The 15,731-nt window shown below is 47.5% G+C and overlaps 1 protein-coding gene across 1 annotated transcript in view; it reads right to left on the bottom strand.

Moving 5' to 3' along the window:
- The window catches only part of EFR3B (EFR3 homolog B), a gene marked incomplete at its 3' end in the record, with an annotated part of 44,055 nt that extends 30,126 nt beyond the window's left edge, over window positions 1–13,929 (bottom strand). Inside the window, exons 1-3 of the mRNA XM_084235180.1 lie at window positions 13,858–13,929; window positions 12,627–12,754; window positions 4,407–4,557 (exon numbers count right to left, since the gene is read on the bottom strand). Of these exons, the coding sequence (XP_084091306.1) occupies window positions 4,407–4,557; window positions 12,627–12,733 (258 nt within the window). The 5' untranslated portion in view covers window positions 12,734–12,754; window positions 13,858–13,929. The remainder of the gene's footprint in view (window positions 1–4,406; window positions 4,558–12,626; window positions 12,755–13,857) is intronic.
- Window positions 13,930–15,731: the final 1,802 nt, after the last annotated feature.

Here is a 15,731-nt window from a genome sequence, read left to right as displayed (position 1 = left end):
CCTATAACACCATTGATCCAAGACTCAAGAGAGTGCAATTTTTTTTTTTGATTTTGGGAAAATTCACAGAACATCAAATCAACCATTTTAAACGGTAGAGTTCAGTGGCATTTTAATACCTTCATAATGTCTTGCAATATTTTCCTCACCCCAAAAGCAAACCCTGTAGCCGGCAGGCAGTCAGCTCTGCATCCCTCCCTCTCAGCCCCCTGCAAACACCACCTGCTTTCTGTCTTTATGGGTCTGTCTATTCTGGAATCTTCTATGAATAGAATCCTACGACAGGTGAAGGTCTAGGTGGTTTCCACTGTTACTGTGAATAACGCAGCTATGAACATTTGTGTACAGGTGTTTTTGAGTCCCTGTTTCAAATTTTTTGAGCATATAGCTAGGTAGAAGTGCTGAGTCATCTGGTAATTCTATGTTTGTTTTTTGAGGCACCGGGTTTTCCACAGTGACAGCATCACTTCACATGCCACTCCTAACACACAGGCGTTCTGATTTCTATACATCCCTCCCCGCCTCCAACTCTTGTCATTTTATGTTTCTTTTTTATTTATGACCATTCCAGTGGGTACAAAGATTTGTATTTCCTTAGCAATTATTGTGCTTGTCAACTATCTGTTTATTTTCTCTGGATAAAAGACTATGTCCTTTGCCTGTTTTGTAGTTTCTACCATTCTTTGATTTTTTTAAAGATTTATTTATTTATGCATACAAGAGCTGGGGTGTAGGCTAGAGGTGTAGGGAGGGTGAGAGGATTCACCAGAGACTGAGTAGGGAGAAGAACAGGCAGATCTAATGAAAGACACTGCTGAGGGGAGCAGTGGGTGAGACAGGAGAGGTCTGCTGTGCCATGTGGGTCAGCTCCCTGGCCGGGGATCAAACTCATGCTGCAGTGGTTGCAGATAGCTTCATAGTGCTGATGCTTAACCCCTTGCGCCACCAGGGAGGCCCCCCATTCTGTGATTTTTAAAAAAAATTTTCTTGATAGTGTCCTTTGATGCCCAGAAGTTTTAAATATTGATGAAGTCAAATTTATCTCTTTTGCTCTCTTATTGTTTGGCTTTGATGACAAATCTAAGAAACCTTTGCCAAATTTAAGATCATAAAGATATACCCCTATCATTTCTTCTAAGAGCCTGATCATTTTAGGTCTCACATTTAGGTCTTAGATCTATAGTGAGTTAATTTTTTATGTGTTATGAAGCAGGGGTAAAAGTACAAACTCTGAATCCATGCATCTTCATAATATATTTTTTAAAGATTTATTTATTTATGCATACAAGAGCTGGGGTACAGGTCAGAGATGCAGGGGGTGAGAGGATTCACCAGAGACAGAGTGGGGAAGAGAACAGGCAGATGCACTGAAATACACTGCTGAGGGGAGCAGCAGGCGAGACAGGAAAGGTCTGCTGTGCCATGTGGGTTGCTCTCTGGCCAGCCGGGGATCGAACTCATGCAGCAGAGGCTGCAGATTGCTTCATACTGTGGTGCTTAACCCTTTGCACCACCAGGGAGGACCCACATCTTCATAATATTTTACTATTTGTCTACATTAGGCTTATAGCTTACCTTGTTTATGTAGAAGACCTTGGCATTCTCAGATTTGATATTTTCAGTTTACCACTAATGTAGAACCTCAAAAGGTCATGACCTATGGTCACTGCACTGTCCCTGAGACACAGTTGGACCCATCAGCAAAGGGGCAGAAGCAAACTGCCTTCCCCACCCCAACACTCCAAGCTTAACTGGCCCTGGTTCTACATTTTCTCCTGATTTTCCTAGTCTCTCGTCATCATCCAAAGCTCAGCTATTCTCATTAAGATTTGAAGGCATCACTTGAATTTTTAAAATTATACTTTATAATGCATAATGTAGAGGGATTGGATTTATGACAAGTCTCAGCACAACCTCATTCATCTTTGGGATGATCAAATACAAGGTCCATTAGAGTCAGGAAAGGAAGAAGGGAAGGCAGGAACCCTGCATAGATTTAAGACTATGGGATCCCTGGTCCCCAAACCTGCTGCTAGTGTCACCTGGGAGCCCAAAAGCAGACACTTGGGTGGGTTCTTCACAGATGCTGCTCAGTGGCCAGGCTTAGACCAGGGGATCTGTAGGTTTCCAAACTCTCAGGGAGACTCTGTCACTGGCCAGGTTTGGAAACTTCGAGTAAGTAGGGTTTTGAAAAAGATGCCCTGCAGAAGAAGGAGATTCTGAAGGACATGCAGGCAGGTCTGCGGTGTTGCTACAGAGCGGCAGGGCTGGCTTGGAGAGAAGGGCTTTTTCGGAGCGGGCCTGGCTGCAGGAGGCTGGAACCACAGTCACAGTGGTGACCTCTGACCTTGCCACCTCTCAGATTCTAGGGGAGAAGTTAAGGCACGGGGCTGAACAAGCCCTTGTGGAAAGCCAGGGCTGTGGCTTTCCAGTTGTGCGAACACAGACAATTTGACTGGGGCTTCAATTTCCAGGCAGAGAAATCCAGCAAAGTGAGGGTGTTAGGATGAGCTCACTGCCTCTTTTCCTTTCTCTCTTTCTTTTTTTGCTCCTTTCTTTTCTTTCTTTCAATATCCTGGCAGCAAAAGCTTCTATCCAAATAGAATGTTGTCAGCTTCCACACAAATCGTCGAAACAGGGCTGGCTGCGGGGTGACGCCCCTCTACCCCTCGCCCCAACCCCAAGCAGGCTCACATCCCCACGGAAACCAGTTGAGACTCCAGGATTGACACCCCGCACTCACACCAGGCACTGGCCTGCTGGCAGGTCTGAAATGAGGAGGAGCAAAAGAACATTCCTCTTGGGAAGACTGGAGAAGCCCCGAGGTCTCAAGAGCTGCAAACAGCCTCTGGGTGAGGGACAGCACTAGGACAGGCTGCCTCAAGATGGACTCTGAACCCACTGCAGTTACTTGACTACATTTCCTTGTAATCGCCTGACCTTTGACCATCTGGCGGTGGTGCAGCCGCCATTAGGCGACTTGCTCTCTCCACTGAGACAATTCGCAGTGATGTGGAATCAGGAATTTGCAGGATCTGGATTAAGGGTGCACGTAGCTAACAAAAGCCAGCCGTGGGCCAGAATTTGCTACTAAAGGGGAAAGTTAGAGCCGGCGGCCACCTGCTTCTTGGGGAGACACCCTCTGGATGCAGCTGACTAGTTTATTTTCCACTGGGATGTTCTTTTCTAGACTATAGTTATCTTAAAGGGGACAAGTGAAACGGTGTCTAAAGCTGTTGCCAGGGCAACATGACAAAAGACTTCACCCTCTGTTACTGTACATGTAATTTATCAAAGGCAGTTGGCTCGCAGAGTGGAAAGAGAAGGGAATAAGTTGTTAGTTTGGGTCCCTGAAATTAAAGTTGAAAGACTATCTTCTGGTTAAATCAAATCATGTAGGACAGAACAGCAGCTGTGACCTGAGCAATAAAAACTCAGGAAAGTCAGGTCGGGAATGGCAAGGGCACTGTTAAGATATAGGGGGATGAGAAGGGGACATTTTGTGACAGTTTGTCAAGGCTTTTAACACCAGGCTGCGTGAAGACACGGAGTCGAAAGCGTGGACCGCTGGGGCGGGATAGGAGAGAGGGCAAAACATTAAAGAAAGCCGCCGGGATACTCAAGTATCCTCTGTAGACACACATGAAGCTGGGAGCTCTGGACGCAGCGGATATTCTTCTCTCATAGAACCATAACCTCTCACGAGAGCGGCATTCAAATTGAGGCCAGTGTCTCGAGCTTGGACCCCGTTCAATCTGCTCATGGCATCGTGGGAAGGTGGCAGCCAATAAGCGATGCCCCATCGAGGCAGCCAGACAGGGAGGGCAGAGCGAAGCAAGAAACCCCGTTTCCTGCGTCCCTGGCATCTTTCCACTTATGGGTGCCCCTGCCCTGTGCACCTCAGTTTGTTTTATCTTTGAAAGAGGCATAACCTGGACCAACTTTCAAAGCAAGTCCCCAGAGCCGGGCTCAAGCTGTGTGGGTTCTGGGCACCCCCAACTCTCAGAGGAATGCCTCCCTTTCCATCTATTTCTATCTATCTATTGGGGCCTCCCTTAAAATTAGTTAAGGGAAAAATCTATTACTAAAGCGTTGTTGATGACCATCAATCTACAGATGACTAGGTTAGGTAATGGTGATGACTCTACCACCTTGTGAATATTCTAAAACCACTGAATCATACATTTTATGTTAATTTTATTTATCAACTATTTTATTCATTATAAATTTATATAATCATGATAGCTAAATTATACATCCACATAAAAATACTCCTTTATTCACACAGAGGACCCTAAGCAAGAGGGAAACTGTCAGACCCCCAATAGGAATGGATCGTCACAACATTGTCCCCAAGGCCCCACCCCTTCCCCCCCACCTCTGGAGCCCCTTGGGCAGCGCCTTACTGAGTTGGTGCCGAGGATCTGCAGATTGGGCTTCTCGGACTCCAGCAGCTTGGCCACCATCTTGAGGAAGCTCTCCACAAAGAGGTTGATGCTCTGGCAATGGCAAGCCATGAGCAGCTGGTCCAGCGCCTCCATGGCAATGCACACGTACCTGGGAGGGGGGCAGCACTGTCATCACTCAGCCTCATAGCCACTCACCCCCCACTGCAAACTGGAGAGCTCTAGAGGGCAGTACATGGCCAACTGGACAGCAGACAGAAAAGGAGGATTTCCCATCAGTCGCCTGTGTCTGGACAGCCCTGCCAATGAGTGTCCACTCTAGTCCACATGAGAGTCAGAATGAATAATTGCTAGAACTCATCAATGCCTCATTTTATTTTTTAATTTTTAAAAAAGATTTATTTATGTATACAATAACTGGGGTACAGGCCAGAGGTGTGGGGGTTGAGAAGACTCACCAGAGACAGAGTGGGGAACAGAACAGGCAGACTGACTGAAATACACTGCTGAGGGGAGCAGCGGGTGAGCCAGGAGAGGTCTGCTGCACCATGTGGGGTGCTCCCTGGCCGGCCGGGGATTGTACTCGTGCTGCAGAGGCTGCAAACAACTTCATAGGTTGAGTCCCAACCCCTTGCGCCACCAGGGAGGCCCATCAATGCCTCATTTTAGAGATGAAAAGCACAAGGAGAGATGTGGGACACCATCTCACAAGTAGACACAAGCAGAGAGGATTCTGAACCCAAACCCAGTGAGATCAGAGAGTTACTGAGTTCAAGTAAAGAAGACCCTCAAATGAAGGTGCCTAAAATCCAATAGACAAAATAAATCCATGGTTATCTCCTCTAAAAGGGAAATATGAAATATGCAATGCTGCAAGAAAATCGTGCACAAGGTTTCCCAAGAACAAGAGAGATGGCTCTAGTGAGGAGGCAGTGAAGGACTTTAGGAAGAAAGCTTAGGCAGAGCCTGGAATGGCCTGAGGGCCAGCCAGCTGAAGGTTAAGGAATATAAACTCTGAAGACCTCAGAAGTTCTCTGATGAAGTACTTTGCAAACAAGGCGGTTGACAGTATTGCCAAGTTTGGATCAGTTCCTACCTAGCAAGCAGATGTACCTCATGAGGAAAAAATGGACACAGAATAATTGTTTTCTTCTTCTGACGAAGGTGGTCCATGTCAACTCTAAGCTCCTAAATGACTTAATTCTTCCAAAGTCTAAAAACTGAGTGAATAATTTTGGAAATGGAATACACGACATCCAGTGAATTGCTTACTAGTTAAATCAGTCCATCCCATTTTTGGCAACTAAATAAAAACTCCTTTATATTTCAAGCTAAACTCCAGCAATTTCTGTCCTTTATTCACAAGTCAAATTTCAGAGGCAGCAAAAAGAGGGCTGAATATTCCCTACCTGCCAGCCCTTCAACTTCTTAAAACAACAATCTCATTTTTCTTACTCTTCTCTATGCTAAAGAAATATCCATTTCTTCCCCAAACTAGCCTGCACAGGACAACTCCAATTATCCTGGCAGTTGTCTTCCTCAGTGCCTCTCTCAAATCCCAAGAAGAATGCCCAGAGTCAAATTCCTACAGAGAATCAGGACTGCAAGGCTGAGATCAAACCACGCTTGCTCCATGAAGACATTATGGTCAGTCAGGTAAGGTGCATCATGAAGACACATCCTTTCATCTGCAAATTTGTCAAAAATTATTCTGATTAAAATATTCATATTTTTCCTTTAGGAGTTTAAGGTTCCTGGGGCACAATGCTACTTGTGCCCCTAGAATCTACTTCCCCCTTTCCGCTAGTACTTAGGATTTGAGCTGGACTACGAGGTGAGGTCCCAGGACTTCATTGTATTAAAATGGGGCAGAGGTCAGCGCTACCGGCTTAAAAGACAGGGTTGCCTTCCATGTCTTCTCTTGCCCTCTGCCCAGTGGCTGGGAAGTGGCAACAACTGGACACACAGAGACAAAAGCCCCTGGATGGACTGGTGGGGTAGAGCCCACTCACCAAGCCTCGACTGTCAGAGGAGAGAGAAAAACAGCTTCTGATTATGCAGCTACAATGCACTATGGGAGCTACTGAGAATTTGAGTTTCTTTGTATCCTAAATAACATGGGTACCTACTAATCAGGGTTAGGAGCGCTTTAGAAATGTGCTGGTATAAATAAAAGTGAGTCCTAAACAATCCAAAGCAAATCAAGTGACCGACCTCATAGGAAAGAGCAGAAATAAGAGTTCAAAATGAGTCTACCCTGCTAGAGGGGAGGCCAGCAGCAGACTTTGGATGATGGCAAGGACCCAGAGTGTGGGCTTAAGTGCCCATTACTGGCTGGTGATGTTTCCATCCACGTGGATGGAAAAGTACTCAAGATACACACGAAATGCAGGGGAGGCGAAGTGGGCAGAGAACTCCCAGCCCTAGCTGGGGAGCTAAGGAATCAGGTTAATGCTTTTCCAAGCCAACAGCCAGTAGCAAAATATCTGAGATTGTGGTGAAGCTGTCACCTTGGGCTTTGGAGATGGTAAAGTTGCCCGGTGCTCTGAAGTCAGGCTCCTGTGCCACATGCACATACATAGAAGATGAACTAAAAAGGTTTCTTCTTTTTTATGTTTTGATCCAAATCATACACATCTATGAATGTTAGGCAGCTATTTAAAAATGCACAATTAGCTAGTTTTGTCTTTGTTAAAAACAGAATTTGGTTAAAAGAAAAGCACAGGAAGCATGACTGCAGGACACTTTCTGGGGGTACCACAAGGCCACCACACGAGGCTCCGCACTGCTTGTGGGAGCAGCTCAGCTTCAGTCTGTGTCCAATGTGCCTTGCACACCAGCCAGCTTTGCAAACCCCAAAGAAAAGCACCTTTGAAATGTTCTTTTTTTTCAGACATCAGATACTATTTCTCTGATATCCTTGAGTTAACTTCTGTACAAGCAAAAACAGCTTCTCTCCTCTGAATCTTTTATAAACTGTATATTTCTTTTATCCATAGGAGCCAAGTCAACCATCATTAAGTTAAATTCAAATATTATTAAATTGTCATCTCTGGGGGCATTCAGAAATGCATCAGGTCACCTCTTATCTAGAGAGTCTTTCAAATATAAAGGCAGCATTGGGACTTTGAGTTCTTTGCTGGATGGGGCTAGGAGGTAAAGGGGGGCATTCCTGGCTCGCTATAGCTTTGTCCTCAAGACTTTCAAACCTTCACAGACCAGGAAAACTGCTGTGCCCTGCAGTTTGGGGTCCCCAAACTGAAGCAGGCTGAATCCTGCAGGTCTGGGGAAGCAACCTGGGACAGGGCCCTTCTGAAGGGGACAGGTCTCCTTGCAGAGAAACCCAGACACGTCCCGGCCACCAGACACAGGGGGTGGGAAGTGAGAAAAGGCAGTGGGAATTCTCTTCTGTTACAAATTATTCCAGCCTCTGTCTGTATGAAGGGGACCAGAGGCATTTCACCATTAGTTGACAGAGTTTAATTGAGGGAAAGGAAGGGTGGGGTTTGGCAAGAGAAGAAACTAGAAGGCCTCCCAAACCCCTGTGCTTAGATGACTGCTTTTCCTTTTCCTGTAAAAAAAATTCCCAGAAAATACTGATAAGGAAAGACCATCTTCTGTTAAAAAAACAAAAATTGGCTACCTACCAATGGAAATTTTGATGGTAAGTGAAAATTACAGTAGAAATGAAATTGAAAAGTAAAGGCTAAGGCCTTGTTCTTTGCAGACACTGTTCTTCATTCCCCAAATTTGATCCCAATACTCAGGATGGAAGGACTGTACTGATGTGTCTTTCGAAGTATCTTAGAAGATCAGGAGTCAATGGGACCTTGCAACCAGCCCCCTGGAGCAATGCTCACTGTGTCTGTCCCATCGCGTCCTGTTTGTTAGGCTCACACGCTCAGAGGAGAGAGCATGGGCCTCTTGGAGTGCTGTGCACTCAGCAGGACCGGGGCCAGACAGGCTAGCTTCGGGGCTTGGGGTCCTGGGAGGGTCCTGGAGAAGGGTGATGCAGGGTCATCCATCGGGGACAGGAGGCAGGAGAGGGGGCAGCTGCCCAAGGACCAGGACCAGCCATGCCCAAGAACGTGTCGGTAGTAAATAGCCATGGCCTTTGCAAAGCATCTTTTATTCTGGGCAGTTTGAATGTATTTGGTCAGCTTCACTCGTGGACAGAAGCTTTGGATTTAGGAACCTCAAATAAGGGAGTGGATTGACCTCAACCAAGGGAGGGAAAGATCAACCTCCTCAGCTAAGAGGGAGCTGCAGTGTCTCTGTCTGAAGGACCAGCCCCCTCCTCCGACGAGGTTTAGGGCTCTCCAGGATTATATGTATCTCTCAGGATCCTCAGCAGGCCAGTGATGGGGTCTGGATCTTCGTGGAGCACCCCATCTGTCTTTGTCAGGGTGTCTCCTCCTCCAGGGTTCCATGCACTGTGCATGACCAGCAAGCCAAGGTCACTCAACTGACCCCTGTCTCATCCAGCACTGCCACCACCGTCTCTCCTCCCCAGCTTATGGGACATTGTAGTAATTGTGCTGAACCAGAAAGGAAATGTACAAAGAGGAAGGAGAAATTAGGAGGAATTGCTTCTTTCTGCTGTCTGCATGTCAATGTCACTGCCCATCACAGTCCACACTGACCAACACCTTAGAAATCATATCATGTCCTCTGCCTTGTCACCCCAATGCACCTGCAAGCACTGAGTGTACACGCTACCAGAATGGGGCGATGATGCAGGGGGGCAGTGGGGTAAAGAGGGTGGTTCTGCCTCGGGGTCCCACACCCCAGGGTCACGTCCATGTGATAGAGCCATAAGCACCTGCATGGTGATGGGGAGACACAGCCACTCAGCCATCTGTGTGAAAATATTTTGTTTGTTCTTCCAAATGCTCACTGGTGACAAGGAGATGATGATGAGCGTGGTGTTAGGTGGGGTAAGGCCAGGAGGGCGAGAGAGAGAAGATATCAGACCTAACAGATGTTTCTTCTCTAAGAATTTATGATTGGAGCCTTGGCTGAGGGCTACGAGGCTTTAAATACTCAGATACTGCAATGGCTATTTTTATTAGGATGATACCAATTTTGAGTTGCAGCTCTAAGGACAGTGTAATGATTCTAAGTAGCGCTGCTGGCTACAGGGCATTTTAACTAAGAACCATCACCACAGAGAGGGGAAGCAAAATAATATTAAATGTTTAATGCAATTGTTCGTATATTAGTTTTAGGCTCAATCTAGGATAAAGTTGTGTTTATGCGCTCAAGCATGATTGAGAATAGATCAAGGTCCTTTATATAATTGACATGTATGGTACACTCATGCCCTTTTTGTTAAGCATGTAATCTAATTTTATTATATAAAATGATCATTGTGATGAACTGTTTTCAGTCCTGCCTTCTACCAGGCAGACCTGGCTTTCAGATTTGGGGGTGGGCCCTGGAGAGGTGTGCCTTTGACAGCCCATCTGTACAATGCAAACCTTTTCATGTTAATTCAAACCAGGAGGAAGGGGCCTTGGAAGGTCGTGGGCAGGGAAGGGGCAGTGATGGGGGTCCTTTGAGGAGGCCTTGAAGGAAAACAAGTGCAAAGGTTCAGAAGCAGAAGGCCCAGAGAGCCAGGGGGTGGGGGATTGTAAGCCAGGCCATCTGGAGCTGGCCTAGGGCAGGCATGGCAGGTATAGGGGGCACAGCTGGGTGGAATGGTCAGTGAGGGGCAGATTCTGGGAGACCCAGAAGTCAAAATGATTTTATTCCAAAGGAGCAGGGATGTATAGCTTTAGTTCTGTGTCTCAAAGATCATAGCTAACAGCATTGATCTGGAAGGACCAGAACAGGGAAGATGGGAAGCAGGAGACCATTTCCAAGGCTACTGTCATTATATGCACGAAAAGAGACTAAGAGTTTGCACCAGGAGAAAGGTAGGAGCAGAAGAAAGTGGGAAAAGGACATAACAGGCTTATACATAACAGCATAATAGAACCAATGGGATTTAGAAACACGTGCTACAAGCCCACTCCACCCTTCCAGGACATCTTTACATTCTCTTCTCGCCACCTTACTCTGAATGTGGTGTGATGCTACGGCAGCAACACAGTAAGACCTGCAACTCACTTTTTTTTCATTCTGCAAGTAACATATGGCCAGTAGAGAACACTAGGAAATACATGAAAAAGTAGCTGGAAACCCAAAGCAAATCATACCAAAATCCCAGCCACGTTGTTCAGCAAGTGAGAACGCTCACATTTTGGCCAATTTTTTTTTTTGCTCTATTTTCTAGACATTGAGATTTATATTTCTTTTTTAATTTTTTTAAAGATTTATTTATTTATGCATACAAGAGCTGGGGTACAGGCCAGAGATGTGGGGAAGAGGGGTTGAAGGATTCACCAGAGATAGAGTGGGGAACAGAACAGGCAGACTGACTGAAATACACTGATGAGGGGAGCAGTGGGTGAGCCAGGAGAGGTCTGCCGCACCAAGTGGGTTGCTCCCTGGCTGGGGATCGAACTCATGCTGCAGTGGCTATGGATTGCTTCATAGGCTGCATCTTTTTTTTTTTTTTTTAACTTTTCTTTTTTTTTTTTTTTAATTTATTTTTTTAATTTATTATTTTTTTTTTATAGAGGCATGTTTTTATTTATTTATTTGTTTGTTTGTTTTTTGTTTATACATGCACTGGGTACAGTCAGAAGCGCGGGAGGGTGAGAGAATTCACCAGAGCCAGAGCGGGGAGCAGAGCAGGCAGAAGGACCGAAGTACACTGCTGAGGGGAGCAGCGGGCGGCAGGAGAGGTCTGCGCGCCATGTGGGACCCTCCTCCGGTGGCCGGGGAGCAGCCGGGGATCGAACCGGCGTCGCAGAGGCCACGGGCAGCTTCGCAACCCAGCGCTCAACCGCTGCGCCACCGGGGAGGCCCCATAGGTTGCATCTTAACACCTTGCACCACCAGGGAGGCCCTTAAGTGCCTTTTTAAAGGACAAGTTACCCCGGGCCTCCCCGGTGGCACAGCGGTTGAGCGCTGGGTTGCAAAGCTGCCCGCAGCCTCTACAGCGCCGGTTCGATCCCCGGCTGCTCCCCGGCCACAGGAGGAGGGTCCCACAAGGCGCGCAGACCTCTCCTGCCGCCCGCTGCTCCCCTCAGCAGTGTACTTCAGTCCTTCTGCCTGCTCTGCTCCCCGCTCTGGCTCTGGTGAATTCTCTCACCCTCCCGCGCTTCTGACTGTACCCAGTGCTTGTATGTATGTATGTATGTATCAATCAATCAATAAATAAATCTTAAAAAAAAAAAAAAAAAAAAGGACAAGTTACCCCTAGAATCCTGCCTTATCACTAGTCTATAGACGGTCCCTCCTTGCTTTTTCAGGCAGTAAGTTGAACGAAGCAGGATTGGTTTGACAAGAATAATGCTACATTCTGGGCCTCTCCGGTGGCGCAGCGGTTGAGCGCTGGATTGCGAGGCTGCCCACGGCCTCTGCGGCGCCTGTTCGATCCCCGGCTGCTCCCCGGTCACCAGAGTAGGGTCCCACATGGCGCGCAGACCTCTCCTGCCGCCCGCTGCTCCCTTCAGCAGTGTACTTCGGTCCTTCTGCCTGCTCTGCTCCCCGCTCTGGCTCTGGTGGATTCTCTCACCCTCCTGCGCTTCTGACTGTACCCAGTGCTTGTATAAATAAATAAAAATAAAAAATAAAAAAAAAGAACCCTGCTTTAAAAAAAAAAAAGAATTATGCTACATTCTGAGCTAAACCTACTTTTCAAGGACTAGACTGTGTCTGGAGGCTTTTGCACAGGGATACTGGGGTGCACGGATGCTAAAAGAGGTGCTCCTAAGAAGCCAGAATCTCCTTCTTCCCAAATATTGGCAGCAGCATCAACTTTTCCCATTACTAGAGGAGCACAGGCGAGCCCACCCACCTTTCCCCAGCCCTATTTTCTTGGTCTGATCAATAGTCCAGTCTAGTATCATTTTCTTTCTTTTAATTATTATTTTATTTTATAATTTTTTACATCATTTTTCATTTTTGTACAATGTGTGTATTTTCCTCTCGGTTATAGTCCCTGTGAAATTCCTACCACCATTCACCCATGAGCCATCCATCCCCTAGGCCCTTGTGCTTTTCCCTCCCTTCTCCGCCCCTGCAGAATAGCATCATTTTCTTAAAAGATCCTGAGGTTTTGCCCTAATCACAGCCTCTGCGGTTCTGCCCCTTTCCCGCACGACTCACCCATAGCGATGACGACCCACGTCACGGATGAGTCTCTCGGAGAGATAGGCTCCAATCCGATCTAGCTTTTCTGGAGCTGACAGGGCGTAGAAGGTCAGCTTCTCCATGTTGGTCTTCACCAGGCCATCCTGTGAAAGACAGACTGCTCATCTCTCTGCCACAGGTGGCCAGGAGAGCTAAATCTGAAGGTAAATAATAATTCAATTTAATCAACATTTAGCAGGGTGCCTATTAAGTATGTGTCAGACAACTTGTGGGTTTCAGGGATACAGAGATGATTAAAGCATAGCTCTTGCCTTGCAGGCATCTGTGTGCACACATAGCAGTAGAGTATGTGGGGGCAGCTCCCAACCCAAAAGTTTTACCCATCAAAAGCCTCCTCTGGACACTTACCCAATGTTTACTAGCTATAAATATGAATAGTGTGTGTATGTGTATGCATGCATGGTATGGTATGGGTATACACATCTGCGTGTACACATGACTATATGGGTGTACATATATGGATGGATGGATATACATGAATATGTGTGTGTGCATGTGTGTATATAGATGAACGACAAGGCTTCATGGGAAGTGACTCAACTAAAAAGGGTTGGGTAGCCAACATTAAGATGTAAACAGGAAGAAGGCAGCTGTGCAGCTCTTAGGGAATTCTCCAGAGATAGCTGGAAATATGAGCCTTCCAACTGCCCCTCAAGAAGTCATTGATTCCCAGAGAGCAAGCCAAGCACATCAACTCCTGACATTTCTGTCCCACCACCTGAAATCACACAACCACAGTGTGGCCCGAGAGTGGAGTGCCAGCTTGGAAAGAAGAAGCCGGGTCTCCTGCGTGGGCACCAGATGCCTGGCAGGAACCGAAGAGAGCCAGGGAGAAGACACCGGTTCTTGAGCCAGCTCCAAAGAAGTGTCCACACTAAAGGCAGGAAATACTATCATCAAGGAGTTAGCAGCTCAAAGAACCATCATCCAGAGATGGAAGTGAGGATGTCTTAGCCTACAGCAATGGCCAAAAGCATGCCAAAACAAACTTCCAGAGCCTTCTGCAGATCCTGACTTCAGAGAGATCCAAGTCTCAGCCTTCAGACCCCAACAGCCTCATGTCACTGACTGGAGTTTGATTTGTCTGAGTGGGCCTAACAGCAAAGACCCTGGGGGAGTCCTGCTTCCACACACGGCCCTCAGAGCCTGGGCGCTGAGAGGCACATGCAGCTGGGATGTGACCCACCTCGGGATCCTCGGGGAAGATGTTGTCAACCAGCCTTTTGTACCTGGGGCGTAGGGCGCCGCAGCAGCCACACACACCTGCAACGAGAATGGGAAAAACTCATGAGCAAAGCCTCCAGGTTAGGCTGAGGAGTCCTGGCAACCCAGCCCAGGAGGCTTGAAAGACACCAAACCCAGGCTGGAAACAAAAAGGTCCCTCTCTTACGGTGCCAGGGCCTACCCTTCCTGGGGCTGGCATCTCCCACAGCTCCCCAACCTCCACGTTCCAGGCCTTTGCCAGCTCCACTTTGAGTCTTTGGGTGGGGGTCAGGCAGAGTTGGCCTGTGCATGGAAGACGCCAGCACTGGCTCATGAAGCCAGGCCACAGACGAGCCCTTTAAGGAGTGAACCTTTGGGGGTGGAACTTACATAAAGGCCAGTTACTGCCCCCACAAATTCCACTGTTGTGTGTGCACAAGCATGCATGGACACACACCTGCACACACTCACGCTCTGCACTGTGAAACTGCCTGTGCAGCCCATGAATCTTCCTCAGCTTGAAGGGGTGTTCTTTCCACCCTGCCCCTCACTTGCTCCCCACTTCTTCAGTCTCTGCTCCTCAACCTCCTCTTCCATCCTCTCCCCTGGGGCCGATTCCATTATAGATGTTATGTGAAACTATGATAAATTAACATTGTCATTAATTATTAATATCTGAAGATGCATCTTTAACGCAGCATGACCATGGTGTTGGGGCGGGGCCTGAGGGGCCAGCCAGCCGCCACCCCTGCTCCCGCTGAGGCGTTCACCAGTCTGGGGCAAAAAGGAAGAAACGAGCAATGCAGTATGATTTTAGAAAGCCAATCTACTCCATTTCGAAGACTGAGATGAACTCCTTTTTTGTTTCTTGGTGCTATGAAGTGATGGTGTTAGGAAATCAATGATAATAAAACAAACCCTGGGAAAATAAAAACTTGATTCTAGGTCTCACCATAAAAAGTTTTCAATTGATGAAGGAAATAAAAAAAGTCAGTAACTGGGCTTCCCTGGTGGCACAAGCGGTTAAGTACAGCACAGTGAAGCTATCTGCAGCCTCTGCAGCACCAGTTGGATCTCCGGCTGGCCAGGGAGCAGCCCACATGGCCCAGCAGACCTCTCCTGTCTCACCCGCTGCTCCCCTCAGCAGCGTACTTCACTAGATCTGCCTGTTCTGCTCCCCACTCTGTCTCCGTTGAATCCTCTCACACACACACCCCCCCCCCACCCGCCACCGCCACCGCACCTCTGGCCTATACCCCAGTTCTTGCATGAATGAATAAATAAATCTTTTTTTAAAAAAAGTCAGTAACTTGTTCTTCTCCCACCTTCCTCCCCTCGCAGGGGCCTCCCATTCCACATCCCCTGCCCATCTTACCTTATCTGCAGGGTTGGGGGGTAGGATGGGCCTGGGAAAGTCCACCCTTCCCTCCAATAACTGGCCCTTCACTCTACCAATTAACCCTCAATTCTGCTTGTTCAAAATGCTCTGGTTGAAATGCAAATGTGCTCAGAAGTCTCAAGCCTGTGGGTCCTTCAGCAAAGAATGAATTACTTCAGTGGGTGCTGCTTGAATCACTTCCTGTATAAATGGAAAAAAGCAGCTCCCTGGGAACTGTGATGGGCATGGGGCGTGTGTGTGTGTGTGTGTGTGTGTGTATGTGTGTGTTCATACACAAAGGCGCACTGATTTGGGCTCTAGAGGTGACTCAGGCAGATTGGATGTCCAAGGGAGACCCCAAAGGAGTGCAGCATATGGGGCAACAGTTGGTGACACCCATCCCCCCACAGAGGGGTGGCTGTGTACCCCCCCAGCCTCCCACAACTCAGCAGAACCTGCTCCTGGGCTGCACACCAGGT

Source organism: Talpa europaea (assembly GCF_964194135.1).
Source record: "Talpa europaea genome assembly, chromosome: 6".
Taxonomy (NCBI): Eukaryota; Metazoa; Chordata; class Mammalia; order Eulipotyphla; family Talpidae; genus Talpa; species Talpa europaea.
Note: the sequence above shows the minus strand (reverse complement) of the source record. Positions and strands in the feature narration are given on the sequence as shown.